This window comes from Podarcis muralis, chromosome 12 (assembly GCF_964188315.1).
Source record: "Podarcis muralis chromosome 12, rPodMur119.hap1.1, whole genome shotgun sequence".
Taxonomy (NCBI): Eukaryota; Metazoa; Chordata; class Lepidosauria; order Squamata; family Lacertidae; genus Podarcis; species Podarcis muralis.
In genome coordinates this window covers 13,231,335-13,255,574 of record NC_135666.1, presented here as the reverse complement: position 1 = coordinate 13,255,574, position 24,240 = coordinate 13,231,335, and the positions used below count along the sequence as shown (strand labels likewise).

The 24,240-nt window shown below is 41.1% G+C and overlaps 1 protein-coding gene across 4 annotated transcripts in view; it reads right to left on the bottom strand.

The window, feature by feature from the left end:
* RBM33 (RNA binding motif protein 33) overlaps positions 1–24,240 on the bottom strand; it is a 94,030-nt gene that overhangs the window by 46,295 nt on the left and 23,495 nt on the right. For all 4 annotated transcript variants that reach the window (XM_028750621.2, XM_077936750.1, XM_028750623.2 and 1 more), the window contains exons 8-13: positions 17,859–18,079; positions 16,846–17,131; positions 15,525–15,583; positions 4,540–4,690; positions 2,704–3,035; positions 1,093–1,434 (exon numbers count right to left, since the gene is read on the bottom strand). In XM_028750621.2, coding sequence (XP_028606454.2) covers positions 1,093–1,434; positions 2,704–3,035; positions 4,540–4,690; positions 15,525–15,583; positions 16,846–17,131; positions 17,859–18,079 — 1,391 coding nt within the window. The remainder of the gene's footprint in view (positions 1–1,092; positions 1,435–2,703; positions 3,036–4,539; positions 4,691–15,524; positions 15,584–16,845; positions 17,132–17,858; positions 18,080–24,240) is intronic.

Below are 24,240 nucleotides of genomic sequence, written 5' to 3'. Positions count from 1 at the left end.
ACACACACACACACACAGCCAGTCCTACACATCCTTGCCTTCTTTTCTTTCAAAACCTTCCAGGCAAACTACATGGCAAAGCCTCTCCTGAACTGTCGTCACTTCTTTGCTGCACTCTCTACTGCCAGTTAACCTGCTCAACATCATCACTGCAGTTTGGAAGCCAATCCTTGTCCCTTGTCTTTCTCACTTTGCCCCCATGTGTCTTAACTTCATTGAAGCATTGGCAGTAGGGCTATTTCTGCTTTCTACCTATCACTGCTAGTACTAAAGTAGTATCACTCAGTAACACAGGTAGGGCTGCAATGAATCATTTGCCTGCTCACTACTGGAATGTTCAAATTGCGCTCCCTTGGAAGGGGAGAAAGAAAGAACCCTTAACATGGCCTTGAGAAAGCTGCCCATGGAAATCTCTTTTCCTCTGTGCTGCTTTGCACAGCCCAATAGTAGTAAGATTACTCGGCCTCTCAAGCTCAAGATAACAATCTCAAGACACTGTCCAAATAAGAGTGCTTTTTTTGATCGTAATACTAAGCAAGGGGTGGGGTGGGGTTAACGGGTTGTTGTTTTTATTTTGATTATATATTTTGTGGTTTTATATTCTGATTTTGTTCAGTGAACCACCCTGAGACCTCCGGGTATAGGGTGGTGAATATATTTAATAATAATAATAATAATAATAATAATAATAATGCCAAGGCAGCCGAATTTGGCACAGAGGGAGCATCACAGAGGCTGTGCAAGAGATAAGCAACAACACTAATAATGTCACACCATACAACAGAGGTATCTAATCCACAGACCTGCAGGTGGCTCTTCAAGAGGTTTGTATTCACCCTCAAAACACACACACACACACACACACTCCCCAAGCCTTCTCATTTTTTAAGAAAACTACTAGGGTTTTTGTTATTTTTTATTTCAGGCAACAACTGGGGTTTGCATTCCAGGTTATCACACGCGTCAGTGGAGTGCACATAAGCCCGCCCCGCCCCCTTCTGGGTCTGAAAACAGCCTGCACATGCACAGTCGTGTGTTCTTTGAACATGCGCAAAACGGGAGTTTTCTGTACTGTATTTAAATGTCACTTACATGCCTGGCCTTTACCAGGCCTTGTCGCTGCTGACACTGCATCCGATTGCTGCTTGACTGCTGCTGCTGTGCCTGCATGTGAGGTCTAAACTGGGATGGGGCAACAGAAATCAGGGGCTGGGGGGGCACTGCAAGGAGGTGGTGCTGCTGCTGGTGTGGCTGGTGCTGCTGGTGTGGTTGGTGCTGCTGGTGGTGCTGCTGGGCTGTTTGTGGATGCTGCTGATGTGACTGCGGATGCTGCTGATGAGACTGCGGATGCTGTTGATGCGGCTGTGGATGGTGCTGTTGCGGCGGCTGCTGATGCTGCTGATGCTGTGGCTGCAAAGGAGGGTGCAAGGGACCCTGCACATTTTAAAGGAAAGCACACATGAGCTGCAAACTCAAAAAAGGCCTGCTCCTAAACATTCAAGCTCTAAGTAGCTAATAGGATTTAACCAGCACTCTGTATATCACAATTACTATAACCAGCAAAGAAAAGGCCTTTATTAATAAGCACACCATCACCCAATTCAAGTCTAAAGTTCAGTTAAGCTAAATTAAAGTGCTGTACTGCACATAAGCATTATGTTTCAGCTGTTCCTTTTAAAAAAATAATAATGAAGAAGTCTAACTGGAGTCTGAACATTTCCTACAATTACTAAAGAACAATAGTTAAACTTTAAAGAAAGCTTGATAAGTGAAAGGAATGCACGATACCAGCCATTGTGTATTTATTAGTATCCTCAAATGAAAAACAATAGTACCAGCAGAGGGTGCTCTAACCTTTGTGGCGAGCTAATATGGCTGTTTTCTAGATGCATGCTTAATCTATTCACTGTACAGGAACTTGTTTTTAAACAATACATTATTTTCATATTTCTTCTGGAATAAATCAATTTAGGAAACCATAGAATATTGAACAAAATGTTGCATTACAAACTTTTCTAATCTCATTAGCTGTGAACAGCCTTGCAAAAATCAAAGCAGTTTAATATCTTCACTTTGAAGCACTATGCCAATACAAAGTTGCCACTAAACCTTGTAATTCAATTAGCACTGGGCACAGGGGGATAAATATGTTTTCATGCTTGGCACAGCAATAAAAAGGCACATTTAAATTTCATCTATATTTTGTACCATCAATTCAAACATTAAACATTCAACTCTGCGCACAGGAGAACTTCTCAAAGGTTTCCACACTTCCCTGCATAAGCAACAAACGGTTTGAGGCTCTTAAGGAATAGCTAAGATGAAAAAAGTAAGCACCTGCACAAACTCACTTTATTCTTAGGCCCACAGCTAAAAAGATCAAGAGAGAGGAGGGGGTCAACTAAATGTGTTTGTTACATGCTTTAAAAGTCTCTAAAAGAGGGCAAAAGGATACTGCAAAAAAACAAACCAACCCTGGACATTAATTTCCAAGCACTGATCAATACAGTTGCCATACTTTTTGGAGCAGTTAGGGGACGGCAGGTCTAGGTTCTGCCCTGCTGATCAAAGTGGTGTGAAAAGGGTGCTAGAGTAACAACTTTTGGGCAGCTTTGGGGGCATCGCACTTTTGGGAACTTAGGTTGAAGCTGTCACAATATTTCTAAATGCAGATTCCTAGGAACTCTTGCTTTCGTTTCATACCTGCATGTTGGGCTGTGTGAGAGTTGTCAAAAACGGCTGGCCTGGCACCTGCATGAACGACTGCCTGGGAGGGAGGAAAGGTCGTGCATTTGCTGCTCCAGGCTGGTTGAAATGAAGGACTCCCACAGGCCCCTGCGGCTGCATGTTTGGCCTCACCATCCTCTCTCTGGGGAACATGTGCTGCTGCCCCTGCTGGTTAAAACCTGGTCCAGGCTGGCTGAAAGGGTGCGGGTTTTGGTTGGGAATGGGGTGGGCGCTGTTGAGGAGTGGGGGCGGTAGAGGAGGAGGAGGGCTCCGCTGCTCAAACAGGTGGTGGCTGGGAAATCTTGGCTCTGTCAGAAACAAAACGTAGTCATAAAACCAATCTATCCATGGAGCAAACTGAACAGCCTTCCTAGTCCTCACACCCCTGCTTCAGAGAACGCTCACATAGGAAGCAGCAATATTAGTTTAAACCAGTGTTCCCCAATCTAGCGCCCTCCAGATGTTTTACAGTACACCTCCTATCAGCCCCAGCCAGCACAGCATACAGCAGAATGGTGGGAACTTGAACCCAAAACATATGGAAGGCACCCGGGTTGGGGAAAGCCAGGTTAGATTATTGGGTCCATCTAACCTAATATGGTCTGCACGGACTGGCAATGGCTCCTCAGGATTACATAAAGAGGTTCCTTTAGCATTATCTGCTCCTTTTCGTTGGAACTGTGCCACCTTCCGCATTCAAAGCATGTGATTTGCCACTAAACGAAGATCCTTTCCTCACAAAACATTCTAGACTGCACAGATGTTACAAAGGGGGCGGGGAGAGATACATACTTTTGCTTCTTTTAGCACTCTCTAAGAGCCTTAGATACCTGGAGTAGATACCTGGGTTAGAGAGGACCACTAGGTCCCTGTAGTTCAAAACCCTTCTCCAAAACAGGAGGAATGCTCTCACCCCAATCAACCCACAGAATCCAGGTAAGTCCTGCAAGCAGAACTATTTATTGTCTTCATGGAAAATCAATAGGGGAAAGACGGTTTCGGTTAGAAGTCCTGTTGTTTAACTGAAAGCAGCCATCAGCAACAACTAACACAATTAAGGGTTGTACAATGGAAGAGAAATCCAAGTTGCGCCTGTGGAAATTTTCACCACTTTTACAGTTGACACCTTAGAAGTTTTCTTCTTACATATATGTTACAATAATGTATAAGCCAGTAAACATGACTATGTTAAAAATTGACAGGAGAGAATCGGATAAGTGATATTGTGGTACCTAACTGCTAAATCCCAAGCTCCAGATATAGGAGGATTTGCCAGCTTCAACAATGGCCTAGAAGTGACAGATGGGAAAGTCACCGCGTTTAAGTCTGACAATGGGAAATAATTAAATAATTCAAATCAAATCCAGAAATGGCAAGGGGAACCTGGAGATTCCTCATGGTTTCTGAGGACACTCTTTCCGGAGCCTGAAGAGGGCATTAGTGAAGGCAGAGGATGCCCCAAAGATATTGGATAAGCAGCGGGAATCTGTTTATGCTGCTCAGCCTCCCCGCCTATCAGCTGATGTGGGGAGCAGCGCAGCAGTAGCCACCGCTTTCCTGTGTGTCTTCCAGCCTCCTGCCAGCGCCAGAGCTTCAATTCTAGTTGTGGATATTTTTGGAATACAGTATTTTCTATATGGATTGAAGAGAGCAGCAGAGAGGGTGTTTAAAGGGTGCTTAGAGGGTGCTCCCCACTTTATCCAATTTCACTTTTACACACGGGGGCCCAGAACGTAACCCCCATGTGTGTGTGGGGGGGTGCCTGTAGTTAAGACAACAAGCTGCCGCTTCTGATGCTAGACAGGACACTACCTCCCATGAAGAAAGGCTCTCTATCCTGTGGAGGTGGTGGTGGCAGAGGCGGTGGTGGTCCTCTCCACTGATCCTGGAGGGAGAGTCTTGGGGCTTGATTGAAGTTGGTAGGAACAGGTCCAGGGGGATTCTGCTGAAACTCTGGAGGACCCTGAATAATACAAGGGGACACACAGAAGACAAATGAAGGTTAAAATCATCCTGAAGCATTTCTTCTATAGCTCATTTATTAGATTAATTTTATTCCTTTACCATCCTTCCTCTCAACTGGGAGCTCAAAGCAATGTACAACATCTCTAAAATAGAGTCAGTACAAAATATTACATGAAACCCTATAAAAACTTCTTACATAGCCTAGCTATTGAGAATATTTATTTATTTTATAGGAAAAGATTAAAATACCTTTCTGTAATCTGTATAAATTGGCAACCCTACTGAGTCATATCTTTCACTGTGGCAGAGAACATGGAACCTAAGCACAATATCTTTACAATGAATTCAAAATGTTTTAATAATCACAGCAGCACCACAGGAATGCCATCTCTTTTCAAGCTTAGTGAAATCCATGCAATTATTGACCTTCTATCCCATTAATCCAAAAGTCTGAATGTCTACTTTAGAAAATGCTCCTGACATTTATCTCTTTAAACCATGCTATTCTTTGCTATCTATTTAGTACAACCTAAGCAACCAAAATGAAGCTACTTTAATTTTCTGGATGTCATAAATTGATTCTCTCCCCCCCCCCCCCCCATTTCTGAAGTAAAGAAATCATATTTCCAGAATAACAGGGAATCAACATTTCACAAAGCACATAACCCTAAATACTTAAGCATCTGAAGCATTCGTTACAGACAGGATACAGAAAAATTAACATAGATTTGCCACCCTTGGTTTCAAATAAATGCTTCAGACTGATATTCAGCTATTTCACAATCAGCAAAGGAAGGAGCCATTTAAAATTTAAGCTCAGTAATTGATTTTCCCCCTTTTGATTCTATGAACGAACATGCCATATCATCTAGTAAAAAGACAAGGACCATTTATGACACAAACACCCATTAACTAAATTAGTGGGAAGTAATATTATGTTGTCACAATCTCTTCTTACAGCACATCAAACAGTCAAGAGTATTCTCAACTCAGCAGTGTTTTCAGGTAAGCATCTAAAAATCAGTATTACCCACAATCAGTGTGTTTCCTTACTATTACCGTACAGGCTTAAAAACAACAACAAAGATTCCTGGACAAATTTAAGGGCTGCAAGGAATACAGTACAATTAAATCCCACTTCAACACGCTCAAAGTTAGCGGGGGAAATTGTTCTGTATATGATGAGAACTGGACTATTAGAATTATAGTGCTTAATTTGTGTGCCAGCCTTTACTCTGGTTCCGCTACATCTCAAGGAGCCACGTTCTAAACTGGATGCTGCTCCCATTACAGAGCTTGAAGGTGGTGGCATCTCCTGCTCTGAAATCTATACTTCTGTTCCCGTGCTTAGCTGCCCTTTATAAATGTATGCATACAATTGTACATAAATGAGTCCTGTTAACCCAACTACAATTTTTCATTTTATGGTTTGGCGGCGAGGCGGGGCGGGGGGGGGGGGAGCTAAACAGGCTTTTACTACCTACACACGTACATACATCTCTCATGCACTAATCATTTATTTACTTGTACCATTAAATCTTCTCCTATCTCTTTCTGAAAACCTGAAGCACAGTATACACCACTAGGAACTCTGCAGCAGACATTAGCTACAGATGTGTTGCATTAATAGGGGGGAAATACAGGTACAGTACAATTCTGTGGACTGTGAAACATTTAAGTAGCCTTGGGTCCATGGATATACCATGCACAATTCTACAGTCACAGTTAAGGACACCGACAAATATAATATCAAAATAGCATACTTCTTTCAGAATCTGAACCAAGGTTCTTTGATAGATATTTAACTGCTAACGTTTTACACTCCTGTTAAATTTAGAAGTCAGAATGCTATTTTTTGTGCTCAGCAACATATGTACCGCAAAGAAAACAAGCATACGGGAAACATAATAAATTCTGATATGCACAGTAGTTTCTCCTTTCCATGCCCTCACAAAGGCAGTTTCAAAGAGCCACAAGCTGCTAAAAGTAACATTCATTTGTAAGCGGATAAAATTGATCTTGATTTTTTATATGGCCTAAATCGTAACACTGCAAGAATGTGCTTTGGAATAATGCATTTTGGGCATTTGCTGCAGTTTGTTTGTGTCTTTTTGTTTTTTTCCCAAACCCACCAAGTAAACTGAAGAGGGTCATGGCTTTGCAGAATACATATAGTTGTGATCTTAACCAGGGAGAAAGCCAGGTACTCCCCGCACTGCTGCTACCCCACCCCACTCCCATCAAAAGCACAGTCCAGCTGCACAATCCCACAGGTCTGGCTTTCTGGACTAATAGTTCAAAACATTACATTCAACAGTGTTTGCTACATGATATTCACTTAGAAAACTTTAGAGCTTGAAGGCTGCAAGCACCTTATGCTCATTTAAACAGTGGCTCATTTCAAAGCATCTGAGATTTTATAGTAAAAGCAATTATAGATTACAACACATTAGTATTTAAAAGGCCTCACTTTACTGCCTTGGGTTCCATAATGGAAAATAGCCAGGATATAAATGTAATGAAATAAATAAAAGCATAAAAAGGTAAAGGACCCCTGACAGTTAAGTCCAGTCGCGAATTACTCTGGGGTTGCGGCACTCATCTCGCTTTACTGGCCAAGGGAGCCGACGTTTGTCCACACACAGTTTTTCTGGGTCATGTGGCCAGCATGACTAAGCCGCTTCTGGTGAAACCAGAGCAGCACACGGAAATGCCGTTTATCTTCCTGCTTGCACTTCCTCCTTGCACTTTGACGTGCTTTCGAACTGCTAGGTTGGCAGGAGCTGGTACTGAGCAATGGGAGCTCACCCCGTCGCGGGGATTCGAACCTCCGACCTTCCGATCGGCAAGCCCTAGGCTCAGGGGTTTAGACCACAGCGCCACCCACGTCCCAAGTAAAAGCATATACAGTCTCAGTCATCCTTAAACCGGCCCTGCAAAGTAGATTAGTTTGTCCCTATGCTGTAAGTGGGTCGGCTACAACAAGATATGGTAGATTGCCTAAGGCTATGTAGTGAGTTTATGGCAGAGGGTCAGCCAGACAAATCAGACCTAGAGCTTAATCTCATAGCCACAAACTGTCCATACATAATAGCTTTCAAACCTTGAAGTTGTGAAATTAGGGCTGTCACCTTATTAGTTGATTGGCTGAGGCTTTTTAAATAGATTAAATCTGTTTATGAATGAATCAATAATTTATTGCGGAAGGGAAGCACATATTTTAGTTGATACATGTAGTGATCAGAGCAGGCATCATCCCAGAAGAGGCACAAAGAAGAAGTGTGGTTTTTGTATAAACGTGAATTCTTAATAATCCCTGTGTATTGCCCAACTGATCAGGGACAACATTTCAGTCAATCAAAGAGTTTATTGTTGCTTAAGAACTGACTAGAATCTGCAGCCTTGCGTGACATTTAATAATGCCAGCCTTTGCCTATCACTAATTAGGTGTTGCAAGTTATGGCTAACCAATGCCTATAAAGATGATTCATCAAGCATTGTTCAGCCATTCTTCTTTGCATATGTACTTCCATTATGCATCATATCAAAGGCTTAACCAGAATGTTATTGATTACTCAACACTAGGTAACTTCTGTCTACAGTTTGTTATAGAGATCTGAATGGCTCATTGAGCATGACTTCCACATACGCAGGCAATCCTACTTTCTGAAAGAACATGAGATAAGGTTACCCTAATCCTGTCAAAGAATTACACTATTTTGCTTTCCTTTTTATCCTCTCAAATATCCCCCCTAGTTAAGAAATTAACATTCTCTCTCATACAATTCTTACAGAAATTGTATTTTTACTTTTCGGCATCTCTTGTTAATTACATGATGTTATCTGTTATAATCTATTCATGAACCACAGATAACTTTGGCTACCAATAAAAGAGAAAACTTAGCATAAATTGCTTAGCACAAAGTTAATCTTATAAAGCAAGGCATAAAGAGGATCTAACAGCTATTATATGACTTATCAGCTTTCCTAAAAGGGTCACTCTATACTTTTTGTCAAAGAGACTAATTAAATACCTTAACAATGTCATTGAAACTTCACGAATCTTTCAATAAATTACACCCTGTCTCTACAACATGTTTTCATTTATTAATCTCACTTAACATGCAAAGAGGCTAGAAGAATGCCACTGACACCAAAGTAGGGATACTCTGTTAATTCTTATTAAAAATTGTATAAATGCAAAGAATCAGTGACTATAACCTATGACATGATTAAAACTATCTGTCACAAAATGTTAATCCTCTTACTTCAGCATCCACTGGACTTTGGCTTTTCTGGAGTAAATGACCTTAGTTCAATTCAATCACCACAGGGTAAGATGCACGCAGAAATGTAACACGCAGATCCCTTCAATGTAAGACTCCACAGCCATCGTGTTCTCAGCAAACTACCATGTCCAAATGCGTAGTGGCTTTGGGCTTCATCATAAGCTTAATTTTTTCCATTTGACTTGAGTTCTGCACCAATTAGATGCATGCAAAAAGGAAGCAGGGTCCAGTCTCTGGTTCTTATACCCAAGGGTGACTTACTGTATGTGGAGGAAGAAGTATTTTAAAGTAGGTGAAATTCTAGATTGCTTTTTGGGATGACAAGCATTCCCATCTCTGGAGGGGAAATGACTAAAACCAATCCCCTTCAGAGATGCCATCTGAAGATTTGGAGCACGGAGTCACTAATATTTAGATGAATTTGAGCTCTGTCTTTCCACACAAACTGAATCAGGGCAGGTTGTACAAGTGCTGGAATCTGGAGGCAGTGATGCGCTGGAGAAAGCCTAATAAACTGCGGCTGAATCAAGACTGTGGGCAAGATGGCTTTGGGGTCTTAGAATTAAATAGCAGCCAGTTTTGGATGGGGTAGCTCTCCCCATAAAATGATATGTGTGTAGTCTGTGTGTATTCCTAGAGCCTAAGTTGTTACTGGAGACACAGGGCTGCCTCAGTGGCAAGGAGTGGCAATGCCCAGCTCTGGCTGGTTAGCCAGCTCAGGTCATTCTTTAACCAGGATAATCTAGGTACAGTAGTTCCCAGCTGGAGCACTGCAATGGGGTCTATTGCAATGGGGTCTATGTGAGAAGCTGCAGCTGATGCAGAATGCTGCTGCCCATTTGTTACCTGGAACAGTAAAATGGGAACACATTACACTAATCCTGAGCGCACTGCAGTGTTGGTACTAATGCACAAAGCTTAGGACCTGAAAAAGTGCCTTTTCTAGTACTAGTCAGCTTGGGTCTTGAGATCTGCTCAGATGGCCCTGCTTATGGTACCCTTCATGAGTATGGCCTTTGAGGGAAGAGACTCCATCAGGCAAGGCCTCCTTCCACCTGCCTTGCTCCACCCTCCAGTCTCTGCTTCTCAATTTGTATTGTATTATTTTATGTACTGTGGCTTGCCGTTGTTTTATTGATTATAGTTTAGAAATTATTTACTGTAACTGTTGAGTGGATTTCTGTTTAACTTTTATATGTTGTTATTATTATTTAATACTATTCTAATGATTGTTGAATGTTACTTTTTGATGTAGGTTGCCTATTTTAAGTTTTATTATCACATTTTTGTATCGCATTAGATTGTTATAAAATGTACATTTTTTGTTTCTTCAGCTTGTAAACCGTCTTGAGTATTGTAGGATAGTAAGATGGTATACAAATTTAAAAAAACAAAAAACGATATGGCCCAGGAGGACACTACCCCCCATGGCTAGTTGTCCCCAGTATTGTTTTACTTCTGTGAGAGCTTAAGACCTGTTTTTGCAAACCTTTGGAGTGTAGTATGAGAAGCCCTACTGTATATTACTGTTATACGGTACTGTACATTGTATTTTATTGCAGAGTTGTGGTTTTAACCTGGAGGAGGTGAGTACAAGGAGGTTAAAAAACTGGAACTGGCTAGAACTTTTAAAATTATTACAATGCAATAATAAATGAAGAATTAACACTTCAGCTATGAATTTTTTTGAAATGTTTCTGAAGTTCGGCACTTTTTTGTGTTGCGTTAAAGGAATACTGTGAGCCATTCTGGGCTCGTGTGATAGGAAGAAATAAAATATTAATACCAGCACACATTTTTCCTGGAACTGTGCATCTGGGGAAATGGAAAGATTGTATATTAGACCTCAATAGAATTTGAAACCAGGGTTTTTTTTGGATGGTGGAAGGGAACAAGAGAACAGAAAATATACTTCTATCCAGAATTCACCAAGCACAATGATGTGTCTCTTCTTTTGTTGCCAGCACTTCTTACTCATAAGGTATACTACTTCCAAATATGGAGGCTCTCAGGGCAAATATCCACTAAAAGGTATCCTACATAAATTTGTATTCTTTTTTAAAGGCATCTTATAGTAATAATAGTGGTAGTAGCAGTAGTGGTAGTGGGTAATGCTTTCTGTTTCACTGTACAAGAAATTTGTACATGAATCATTACCCTTAGTAGTTTAGGGTCCTGCACTTTTCCTGCTTAAATTCTATTTAAAACACACACACAAAGCTAAACATGCCTGTTCACAACATCCTATTCCATACTGAACTACATGTTTCCTCAGATCATTAGCAAACATTCCTGCATACTGAAAGCAAAGATTCCTCCCCCCCCCCCGGCAAAAAAATGCATGGTATATTATGGGATCTGATCATCAGGGACCCCTATTATATTCCTGGGGAGGTTTATAATCCACCCCCAGCTCCTGACTATTTTAGACGCACTGTAGATTGAAGGGCAAAAGTGAGGTCACATTTATTTCAACACTTCTGTAGCATAGCGCTTTTGTGAATTCTGATGTTCTGGGATTTGTTTTTGTGTGTGTTTGTAACGGTTGCATCTGTCACGTGAAAGAGTGGACAACTGTTAATTCAGCTTCATTTTACCGTTTGTAAGATCAATAAACTGTGGAAAAAACACAAGAAGGGAAAGGGTTGCTTCATTTCAGAAGTCTTCTTTGCCGCTCTTGTTTAATAGCTGTTACCATCATATTTAGCTTCTGCTGCTCCTCCTGCAGATGGGAATTCACTGATATGATTAAATTTGATGGTATGATAATGTATGGTAATAGTGATTAATCAGAAGCCCACTAGCAAATGGAGGGTGTTTGTTATTATGTCACCTGCATTTTAAATTGCATTTTCCCTCTGCCAGCCTGACACTGTTTGACAGCGTATAGAGTGGGGGGGGGGGGTGTTTGGAAATCTTGCACTACATCTGCTTGCTACTACTTATAGATTTGATAAGAGAAAACACTCATCACTCTGTCACTATTGTAAGTGTTGCAATTATAGGGCTGCGCAGACGAGTTGTGAAAATGGCAAGTCCTCATAAGGAAAGCTTGCCAGTAGATGCTGAGGAAGCTCAGTTGCACATCTGTAGGGGCTATAATAGGAGAGAAATGTAATTTGATTCAGCAGTCTCATTCAAACATGATTTGCATGAAATGCTGTATAAAGCTCTATCCAAGAAATGTCAATCATGACCACCTGATACCTTGTATCATGTTAAAAAGAAAACAAAATGCTTTCCAGACTATGTGGGATTCGCCACTGCTGCTGCACAGTAATAGAGTGAAAATTTCATTTACTGCTGCTCTTCTAACAACACTGCCATAGCAAAAGCACAATCACTGCTGCAGCAACACAGAAGGGGTTTCCCCCCCCCCCAATGCCATTTGATATCTAACGTCTAAACAAGTATTATTTCTACAATCACGTAATCCGTAATCTCTCAAATGCTCAAAATAATGTCGGTCACAAGACACTCTTGAAAAAGTACTTATTATAAAGGCCTATTCACAAATTATATTTCATCGGAACATCTGTATGTGTAAAACAGCATCCCCCAATCCTGTACTCTCCAGGTGTTTTGTACTACAACTCTCATCCACCCCAGTCAACACAGCTGCATACTGAGCCAAATACAGGCTTGGCTCTTGGCTTCCATAATGTGTGGGAAAGGTTCTTAGACAACTGAAAAAGCAAGCGCCTCAACTACTAGAATGAATGATTTATTAATTCTGTGGTCTTTCCCAAGAGGAATTTATCTTGATCAACCATTTCTAAAGGAGCTAGGGAGGAACATACTGCTAGTCATTTTGGATAAGGTCAAGAACTTCTTGTTTTATTATACTACAAGAATTAAAGGTGACATAGAGGAAAAAACCCTAATTTAAACAACTATGTAAACATATGCTCATATGATGTAATGAAGAGACACGTATGCGGCACTGGGAATGCAAACGTGTAAAAAACAAAACAATATTGAAATATGAACAATTTATATGATTTCTTTGAGTTGCAGTAACTTGGGCTGTCTAAAATTTTCTAAATGCACTGAAAAGCCGTTAGTGTCAGAACTGTGCTCATGGAGTTTGAAAGAAACGTCTACCAGTCTGAAGGCAAACACACTTCCAAGTGGCTGGTCCCTATGACATGTTATCCAAAATTAACAGATCATTGTTATGGACCCAGTTCAGGAGATCATCTAAGCTGCAGAAGAAATCCTCAAAGCTGTGTCCTGAGGCTCCCTTTCTGTGGAATGAAGAAGGAAAGCTTCTACTCTCATTTTTGAAGAAGAACTGCAATTCTGCATTATGTGTGAATTCGGGGAGCTGTTATTTATTCTAATGAAAGTCGGTCCACAAACCGGGTGGGACGGGACTACAATTTCATGAGAGAAACATGGAATCCTGACTTCCAAACTAGTAAGCTATTTGCTATTAGAATTCAATCCATAATTGACTTGCTATAGAAAAGCAGGACTTTTTTTTCTACTTTTCTTCAGCTTAGGCTCAGTAATGATGCTGTTTTACTCCTCCCTCTCCCCTCAACTTCTGGCAGCAGTGCATGGCAGGAATAGCAAAATGGCAGCCCACAGATTAAGGCTGGCCTCTCAAGCACCTTCTGGCCTCCAAAGGACCTACCAAATGTGTGATTAAACAACACATTCTACTAGTTTTACAATGTCACCTGCAATCTGGAAAAACAAAAATCACCATACCACCAGCCTGACGTTTCAGGAGATCTTTCAGGAACTACATTCGTTCCGCAGCACTTGTAACATCAGATCAGCAAAGCTCATGTGCTCTGCATCTGAATACCCTACAAGGCAATGCCAACTCAATTATAGCACTGGATCGTCCATGGGTCCCTGTTTGCACCTCTGAACAAAATACGAGCAGCAGCTGAGAATATGGACAAGTCATCCTTGGTCCCCCACAATAATTTATTCTATAGGCATTATGCAGTTCATCTAATAATGGCTACACATATATTATATTCTTTTTTAAAAAAAACTTTCAAGTTTTGTTGACTGGCATTATCTACAACTTGAGTGTTTTTCAGAATGAAATGTGACTGATGTGTAACAGCTATCAAGTTTCTATTTCAAATGGGCAGTTGCTCTATGAAAACCTTGCCTTAGTTTGGTAAAAAGTAAGGCTGTCTCATTCCTCGTATGCATCCATTTTCTGTAAAATTAGATAAATGAAAATACTTCAACCACAGGAGTCAAAGCATTTTTGGCATGTTGTAATACAGATTTATGCAGTAATTGCAATGACTATTAGTAATCCCTCACAGAAAAAACAGACACAGTAATTGATTATGTAAGGAAAACTAATCATCCTATTAAAAGACCATGGATGGTACAAATCCACTCTCACATTTTGAGGTGTACATTTTCTACTTGCAACTATTTTTTTTGTCTTAGAATCTACGGTGAAGCAGACAGGCTGTACGTATATTAACAATTATTTATAACTAGTTTTCCTAAAGCTGCTTTAAGTATTCAAAGGGAACTCGAAACACGTGGCCCTTCCCACAGTCTGGAAACAATACCTCTCTGGGAATTTAAGAGCATGGCATCAACAATACACAACTGACACCCAGCAAGATCCCTCCCTATCATCATAACCAGGAAAGATTGTGCAAATGCAGTACAGGAGGCAGGGATGTACTAGGCGAGTCAATAAACTGACTTCCTGGCATTATGTGAATGGCTGGTTCTTGGATCCATTAATTAGTAGCCAGCCAGTTCAGGATGGAGTAGCAGTCCCCATGAAAGAAGAGGTGTGCAGTCTAGGGATACTCCAAGATACTAAGCCATCACTGGAGGCCCAAGTGGTCACAATGGTGAGGAGTGCCTATGCCCAGCTTCAGCTATTGCACTACCTTCAAACATTCTTGGATAAGGACAACCTTGATACTATAGCTCACATTATTCAGTAATCCAAACTGGTTGGATTATCAATGTGCTCTACATGGGGATATCTCTGAAGATGGCAAGGACTGGCAAAGTGGGATTATATGATATTGATCCTGAGAAGAAGAACTAATGTCAGAGAAGTAAATCAATCAAGGAGAAAGAAAATAAGAAAAGGGGGTAGAATTAGCCAGTGTCAACTCAACATCTGCTATTAAATGCTTAAAATAAGTACAAAACTAGTACAGATCTTTATATTTTCCAAGCACAACACATTTTAAGTATGACCTTTTTATTAAATTAGCATTCCTCCTATTTATATTGAAAAGACTGTAATGAACAGGAAAGTCATTTTTTAAAAAAATCATTGCACTTTTCTATTTTAACACTCCCCATTTGAGAGAATAGCTCGACAAATTTAACAATTAAACAAAATTAATTCTGCTCTCAGAAATTCATTGATCTTAAGCTTCTAACAAACATTTTCTACTGCACAGATCACTGTCAATATTTACAAAACCTTAAAGTTATATTTCACTGGCACCGCTTTTATTTGCCATATTAATATTTCTTTGCAAATGTATGCTTATCCATATCAGAGAAGAAAAAACAGCTGCTACTCACAGGAAATCTCTGGGGTCCTACAGCAGGTCTTGGCTGGTTTGGGACTGGCAGCAAGGGCACTAAAAACAAGGAGCACACCTTTTAAATCAATTTGTTTTAGCCAAGACTCTAGGCCATTTTTATAAGCAGTCATATTCATAGGCAGCTGCTTCCCCGTTCTTCCAAATAGCTGCAGGCAGGAAAAATTTACTAAGAGCATTCAACAGGGCAATTGGGATTCAGCTAGCAAAGGCAACACACAAATTTTGTACAATTGAACAATATATATGTGAATGAATCATCAATTATAAAGTTAACTTGTCATGTTGGTTCTGAACTAGGTGTTACCCAATGACTGGACTCAAAAGATCAGAAATAAAACAAATTGGTACCATTTCCAAGTATCAGGTACAGGAAATGGTACCAATTTGTACAGGAGGCATGTTTGCAACCCGCAGCGTTCGCAGCCTGAAGCACCGCGTCTGTGCACGTGTGTGACGCGATTCAGTGCTTCTGCGCATGACGTCATTTTGTACTTCTGCACATGCATGAGCGCTGAAACCCGGAAGTAACCCGTACCGGTACTTCCGGGTTGGGCCCGGTCCGCAACCTGAAAACGCGCAATCCGCAGCGTTCATAACCCAAGGTATGACTGTATTCAAAGAATCTAGATGATTTTGTAGTTCAAATACCGGAATGAATGGAAGGAGCGAAGCATGTTGACATTTTTAAGCCAGCATTCAATACACACACCCTTGCTGGACTTGCCTGAATGAATAATGTTTTAATTTAATGTAAATGTTCTCTATACGCTGGCAGTAAACACCAAGGCAGTACAGTTGTACCCTGGATCTCGAATGCCTCGGCTCCCGAACAAATCAGCTCCCAAATGATCGAAACCCGGAGTGTTCCAATTTTCGAATGTTCTTTTGGAAGTTGAACATCTGATGGGGCCTCTGATTGGCTGCAGAAGCTTCCTTCCTGCAGCCAATCAGAAGCCACGCTTTGGTTTTGGAAGTCGATCAAACTTCAAGAACGGATTCCAATCAACTTTCAAGGTAGGACTGTATATATATGGCTGAATAGACACCTTTCCCCTACTTCAGCACTACCCCAACCCTTTCATACAAGCACACCTCTGCATAAATGAAGGCAGTAACACAGCAGTACATGCAGAATAATCACATAATTTTATTCTGTGAACCACCCTGAGACCCCCGAGTATAGGGCAGTATATAAATTATCATCATCATCATCATGTTGTACCTATAGAACTGGAGGGGGCTGCTCCAGGACAAAATTAAGCGGCTGTTTATAGTGTTGCTTTCTGACATAATCTCACCTTGCACAGGTGTTACTACAGTTCCTTTGAAGTGTGGGTTTATATGTATGTTTTTTGGCTGCTGAGATGTCACTGGAGGAGGATTCATCAGCATTCTTGGCGCTTCTAGCTGGGGTGGCATATGCATCCCTTGAGGCGGAGGTGGCGTATGAAGCTGAGGGGGAATGGGTAACAGCCCCTGCAACTGTTGTTGCTGCTGCTGCTGTTGCTGTTGCTGCTGCTGGTGCTGCTGCTGGAAGAGATTCCTAATGGGCTGTTGATGACGAAATATCCTTTCCGAATGTGTCTAAACAGAAAACACAGAAAATCATGTTTGCTTGAAATTGTAATCACCTTAATTTTTTTTTAAAAAAACAAGAGGCATCCCCTGAGACTACTGACTACACAAACTCCTGGAAGTTTGATATTCACAGGCTTATGAGCCATGATAGTGAAATGGAAACTCCATGTACACAGGAAGCCCAATGTGTGGGGAGGGAGAGGCACCAGCAGCAGACAAGCCATTGCCCTCAAGCTCTACTTAGCAGCTTCTCAGAAAGTGGAGGCTTTCAGCATCATGATTATAGTAGCTACCAGTCCCATTCCTTTACGTTCTCCCACCAGAATGTTCTCCGACTTAGAATGCTACTACTGCAAACTTACCCAGCCTCGTATCTACTCTTGATATAAAAGCTACAGCAGCTTTTTGCACTACATGGGAGCCTCACTGGAAACTCAGCAAAGTTAAAAGCAGCTTTTGACATTGGTCCTTGGCTACTCCTAAAATAGCTACCCCACCCCACCCCGGCAAGAACTTGGGGCACAGGATCTCTCAGAAACCTCAGGATGGGGCAGTGGAGGAACCATGCTCGTGTATATGCTCTGCCAACAGTGGCTTGGACTTGCATTCCCATCAATAAATGAACTATTGAATTCAACCTTAAGCAGCTTAATGCAGTCAGTGTTTTCAACAATTTTGCTTAAATAACTAAAATTCACCAACCCTGACCACCATAATCATTGCATTTGGATACCGTAACAGATGTCTGGGTCGACAGCAACGCAGGCCTGTGATCCTTCATTCTTCCCCTTTCATTGTTGTCTCTTCTTTGTTCTCCCATCCCACGACACATTAAAGGCCCTCCTCTCCTTCCTCCTCCTCCTCCTCCTCTTCTTGAGCCATAACGCCCCTGCTTCATTTGCCTTTCCCTCTCTTCAAATTCAAATAACGCTGCTTTGGCTTCTGCAGAAAGTTCTATCAGATGAAAGAAGGGGGCGCTTTTAGATATTTAACCAGGAGGATTAAATGGACTAATGAAGTAATAAAAATTTTTCCCTGCAGCCACAACAAAATTGCACAGCCACCCATCACCCCGATTATAGGGCACACACATTACTTTTACCAGATCTTTTTAATTTGCAAATAGAAATGCATCCTTGCATTTATCAAGAAAGAAATGTTTTATTCTTCCAAGAGTGGCTTACAGCTATTGAATTTCTTAAAGCAGATTTCCACCAACATCTCAAATCAGATTGCAACTAAATTTGTTTTTTGGAATATAAGCACTTGTGTGTCGGTTTGTTGCTCTTTCAAGATTCATCTGTGAAACTATTTTTATTTTTCCTGTCTCTCACAATAACCTTAATGTGGCATACTATAGATAGCAGAGGTTGTACAGCTATTATCTGATCAGATTTCATTAAACATATCAATAACAGGTGTGCTTTAAGTAATATGGAAACAACAGATTTCAAGAACAGGTTGGAAAATGTGTATAAATAAAATGCATCAAGGTGTATAGTTGAAATGGATCTTACAATTGATTCCACGGCAACTTCCTGGATCAACATCAGTAACCACCACCTCTATTTCTTTAGATTTAGATATCACTACAAGGTTTCCCTTCCAGTTGAAGTAAATATCAATAAATTCAATCAGAACTGCCTTAGCAGAAAGTCAAGCATTTGCTTTTCTTCATTTTCCCAGGCAAAAGGGTTGTGGGATGTCCAAATGCATACCTTTAAGATGCAAACCTATACAAGCAGTTTTAAATAACGCACAAAATGTGTTTTACACACATAGCATAACCATAGTATGCATCCATTTTAGTTCCCAGCTGTTGAAAGCAGCCCTATACACACGGTCTGCAGGACATCTCCAGCAGAAAGGAGCTCTACAACTGTATAGAGAAACAATTTCTCTGGTTCCTCGGCAGAAGCTAGAAGAAAGGTCAAACATCTAATCCGCAATAGATGGTAGAGGACAAACCTGAGCCTCAAGCTGTGGACATGATTTGATAGAACTAACACAGCTCCCTTGCCTGCCTGCAATTTCTTGTTGCTTATGGCTGCCTGACAAGTGTTTATATGGCCTGAAGGAAAGTGAGGCCACCGCCTTGCTGAAGGTCTGGGTCTGGCCAGTGTCTGGATGGGGGAACTACACATAAAGCTTGATGGATTCCATTACAGACAAAAGGCAGGATATAAATGTAAGAAAATTAATTAAATGCAAGGCTTTGCTAGTGCTATTTGAGCAAGTTAAATGCCTCAGTTTTACCACCATGGAGGAAAATACTTTCCCCTTCATTCGAGGAAAAAAATAATTCAACTTACTTCAAGCATGCCTTTTTCTATAATCACAATAAAGTTTCCATTACATAGCAGACTGCAATGGAGCTCACGGCTTAATTTTTAATTTCATTTTGAATTTGTTACTTAAGGCAACAGATTCAGAAATATATTTGGGGCTGTTAAATAAAGCAAAGCCTGGGCAATACTAATGCTCACTTTCTAAACTCTCGCTGCTCATTCCAACACACACACACAAATGCTTAGAGGTTTGAGTAAGCAGTATATTAATTTTGTTAAATGCATATAAATAAAAATGGAGTTTGGCTATGGAACTCACAACTCTGTACTTCTCATACCTGAAAGCTTTTCCCTTTTGTTTTTTGGAGGAGGAAGGGGGCTTGACACCACAATTAATTGCTTCGTGAAACCTTGCTTTATGCAACCAAACTGAAGGAATCTGGTATTTACAACTGTGCTGTACAAGCACACTGACAACCTTGTTATGCAGTTCTATTACTTTTGTCTTTTGTATTTTACAGCCTTGATAAAGGAGCACAAAATGCTCCAAATGACACTCTCAACTCTGATCTGATCCTGTCCCACAGAATCAGAAAAGTATGTTTTCCAGTTTTAAGAGCAAGAAGGGTGTGCAGTTGAGTGCATAGCTCCCATGCACTTGCTACATAGCATACCTCCTCATCAAGCACTTCTCTCCCAATCAAGCTCACTTCCAACATCAGAGCACAGCTTAGAAAAGTGCCTGGGGAGACAGACTGCAGGGAGCCAGGCCACAAACAGAGAAGGGGACGACACCCCCTGAAAACTAAAACTGGAAATGTGTGTGATTGCAGTAGCTTCACAGCCCTCAGATCCATACAGTTGGATTTATGTCCTTCCCAATCCCAAAAAACGCAGGCATACTACAATACAGCCCTATTCATTTATTTCAAAATAGTATGTTGGGGGTGTGGACAATAAGGATGCCCAACTGGTAGGGGCACAGAACAGAAAACCTGCTCTGGACTGCCCATTGCTTCCCAACTCCTCCAAAATAATTCTGATTAAAGGTCTCCCTCCAGAGGTTGTGGACTCTCTTTTCTTGGAGGTTTTTTAACAGAGGTTGGATGGCCAGCTGAGATTCCTGCATTGCAGAGGGGTGGACTAGACGATCCTCCTGGTCCCTCTATGGTTCTATGAGGAATGCTCTGGAGCAGTCCACATGTGCTAACACATCTCTGCTAGGGCAAGGAAGCAATTGCTTCAGGGATGTAATGAAAGCCAGCTCCCCCCCCCCCCCAAAAAAAGAACCATCTGGGGAGGAGGGAGAAAATGGGCTCTTACTCCCCTCCAGTCAAGAGTTTTTGTTTTGTTCTGTGTTTGTTTCTTTACACAAGATGGAGAGAGGGGAGAAATCATTTCCTCAAGAATCCTTTATCCTCTGCCTTCCACCCATAATTCCTTATTCCTACTGGTGCCATTCTCAACTGATATATACAAGTTTGCCCATGGGTATTCATTCATTAGAAGCCTTTATATTCAGCTTCTCCTGCACTTGGGGTATCTCACACCTTTGAAAGCAGGTATCTATAAAACAGAGAAAACATCCATCAACAGCAGGTGTAGGCAAACTCAGCCCTCCAGATGTTTTGGGACTTCAACTCCTATCACCCCTAGCTAACAGGACCAGTGGTCAGGGATGATGGGAGTTGTAGTCCCAAAACACCTGGAGGGCCGAGTTGGCTATGCCTGATCAACAGCGTATCAGACATCCCTGTCCCAAGGTTCTGCTCCATGCTTTGCTTCCTGGTGGAAGATGGAGCATGAAGAAGAGTACCGGATGAAGATCTTAACTGGATTGGATCACATATGAGAAGTGGTATAAGACAAAGCTCTGTACCTAACATGAAAGAGTACCCTTGAAAGGAATTGTTGAATTACTGAGAAATCTTACAGCTTCACATGAGCAACGAGAAGGGATCCAGAGACCTTTGTGTGATCCACTGCATGAGGACTTTTCAGCTGCCATTCCCACTTCAGAGCCCATATGCTCTCATAAGAACCTAAGAGGAGCCTGTTGGATCAAGTATCCTGTTCTCACAGTGACCAACCAGATGCCTATGGGAAGCCTGAAAGCAGGACCCGAGTTCTCCCCACTTGTGATTTCCAGCAACCGGCATTCAGAGTCATGCTCCCTCCAACAGTGGAGGTGAAACACAGCCGTCACAGCTGATATTGTCCACGAATCAGTCTAATCCTCTTTTAAAGCTATCCAAGTTGACGGCCACCACTACCTTCTTGGGGAAGTGAATTCCAGAGCTGTGTACTGTATGAAGTACTTTCTTTTGTCTGTCCTGAACCTTCCAATATACAGTTTCATTGGATGTCCACAAATTCTAGCGTTAAGACTTTTTTAAAAATCCAAGGATCAGGGAACACTCCATAGCAGTGTTGCAAGTAGCCACTACTAGGAGGGGGCAGGATCAGTAACACCCCCCTCATGCACTCTTTGGGCCATAGTTCCCAAAACACTATTTTATATGCAATACAGTATGATCTACCCTCCTGAAAACTCTTTCAAGCCAAGAGATTTCCCTTTTCATTTGCAAAAGCAACACTTAGGAGATGCCTCTGCTCCATTCATGAGGGAAAATGTTTAACATATTTTTGCCAGCAGACACCCAATCTTAACTGTAGAATTCTTTCACATATACCTAATGCAGTGAATCAGCAATTATTTTTCTAGTGCCTCCAAATGTCAAGATTAATTTTGCTATCTTTGGTAATAAAATGGTTTGAAACGACATCTTTAATCAGCAAGTAAGAATGCTTCCCTCCAATAGAGACAAGCTGTCACGAAAGGTCACCAAAAAGTGACAGGATGGAAATTACGTTTGTAATTTCCACTGAAATATTAATTTCTCTTTTAAGTGTTTTTTCAACTTATGTCTAGATTTTAAAGTAAAGAAATGTAGCTATACAACCAAGTTTCATTTCTATACCCGTAATTCCTATTAAGAGCAATCAGTACTGAAAGGAAAGTAATATTTATTACGCCAGTTCTACTACATTTTTTAGTCCTATTAGGTTGATCCCTAATAGACATCAATTATTGCAGATCTTTTAACGGTTCCAGCTGACAATGACTTTTCAAAGAAAAACTTGGGTGTAAGATACAAAATTAACTGAAAGACTTGTATAAAATATGCCATTTAGAACTCTTTGCAAACTGCTAATCAGTTTGTTTCATTTTTCATTCAACTTTTCATTTTTATTAGCTATAACATTTTTATGCTATAGTTTACTGGACCATATAATAATAATAATAATTTTTTATTTGTACCCCGCCCATCTGGCTGGGCTTCCCCAGCCACTCTGGGTGGCTTCCAAAAAAATATACATATTAAAATACTCCAATACATCAAGTATTAAAAGCTTCCCTAAACAGGGCTGCCTTCAGATGTCTTCTAAAAGTCTGGTAGTTGTTGTTCTCTTTGACATCTGGTGGGAGGGCGTTCCACAGGGAGGGCGCCACTACCGAGAAGGCCCTCTGCCTGGTTCCCTGTAACTTGGCTTCTCGCAGTGAGGGAACTGCCAGAAGGCCCTCGGTGCTGGACCTCAGTGTCCGGGTAGAACGATGGGGGTGGAGACGCTCCTTCACGTATACAGGACCGAGGCCGTTTAGGGCTTTAAAGGTCAGCACCAATATGAATGTGAATATACATCAATTAAATGACTATATATATTTATATGTATACTAAATAATCCTTCTAAGCAGACCCCACACAGGTAAGAAGCATTTACTACTCTCTCAACTACTTTTCAGATTAGAGGACAGAAAGTGAAAGGGCTTCTGCAATTGTGGATGTTTCTAGGCACAACTGATTTCTGCTAGTAAATATCGCAATAACATCCTTTTCCAGCTGAATTCTGCCTAGATAGCAGCACGATAACACATACACACACATATCTATTTCCACAATCAGAAAAATGATTATTTTTATCTACATTATCCACCTACCTGTTTCTGAGATTAACTAAAGGTGCTGGTTTTAGACAGACACCAAAAAGTCAGACTTCTACTAGGAAAAAGACCTTTTAAGCTGTGGTACAAACCTCAGGGAGGCAAACCACGTTGAAACACTCCACAAGTTTCAGTTTTCAGTCTATATCCTGGTTGTTTCAGTTCAACTCAAACTCTGCCTTTTGATGGGCTGTATGCATTTTCATCTTTTATTATTGGGAGGAAGTGTCATCTTGGGTTTCAGGATAGAAAGGCAAGAGGAAGCTGAGTGTAGTCAGACACCCACTCTGGACTTTAAGAAGGCCGATTTCAAAAAGCTTAAGGAACTACTAGGTGAGATCCCATGATCAGAAATACTCAAAGAGAAGGGAGTCCAATGGAAGTTTCTTAAAGGTAAAATATGGAAGGCACAAATGCAGACAATTCCAACAAGAAAGAAAAGTGGGAGGCATCTGAAGAAACAGCTACACCTGGCATACCAGTAGTACATGTGAAAAGCATTTAAGGGTCTGATTGAACCATAACCTTAAAATGAATCAACAGTGTGATGCAGCAGCAAAAAAAAGCTAATACTATTCTAGGCTGCTTCAATAGAAATATAGTGTCAGTTCCACTCTATTCTCCCTTGGTCAGACCACACCTGAGCTACTGAGTCCATTTCTGGGTGCCACAATTTAAGAAAGATATTAAATCTGGGGTGTGTGCAGAGGAGGGCAACCAAGATGATCAATGGTTTGGAAACCAAGCCTGATGAGGAATGGTTGAGGAAGTTGGGCATGTTTAGCCTGGGAAAGAGGAGAAATCAAATTTATCAAACTATTTGA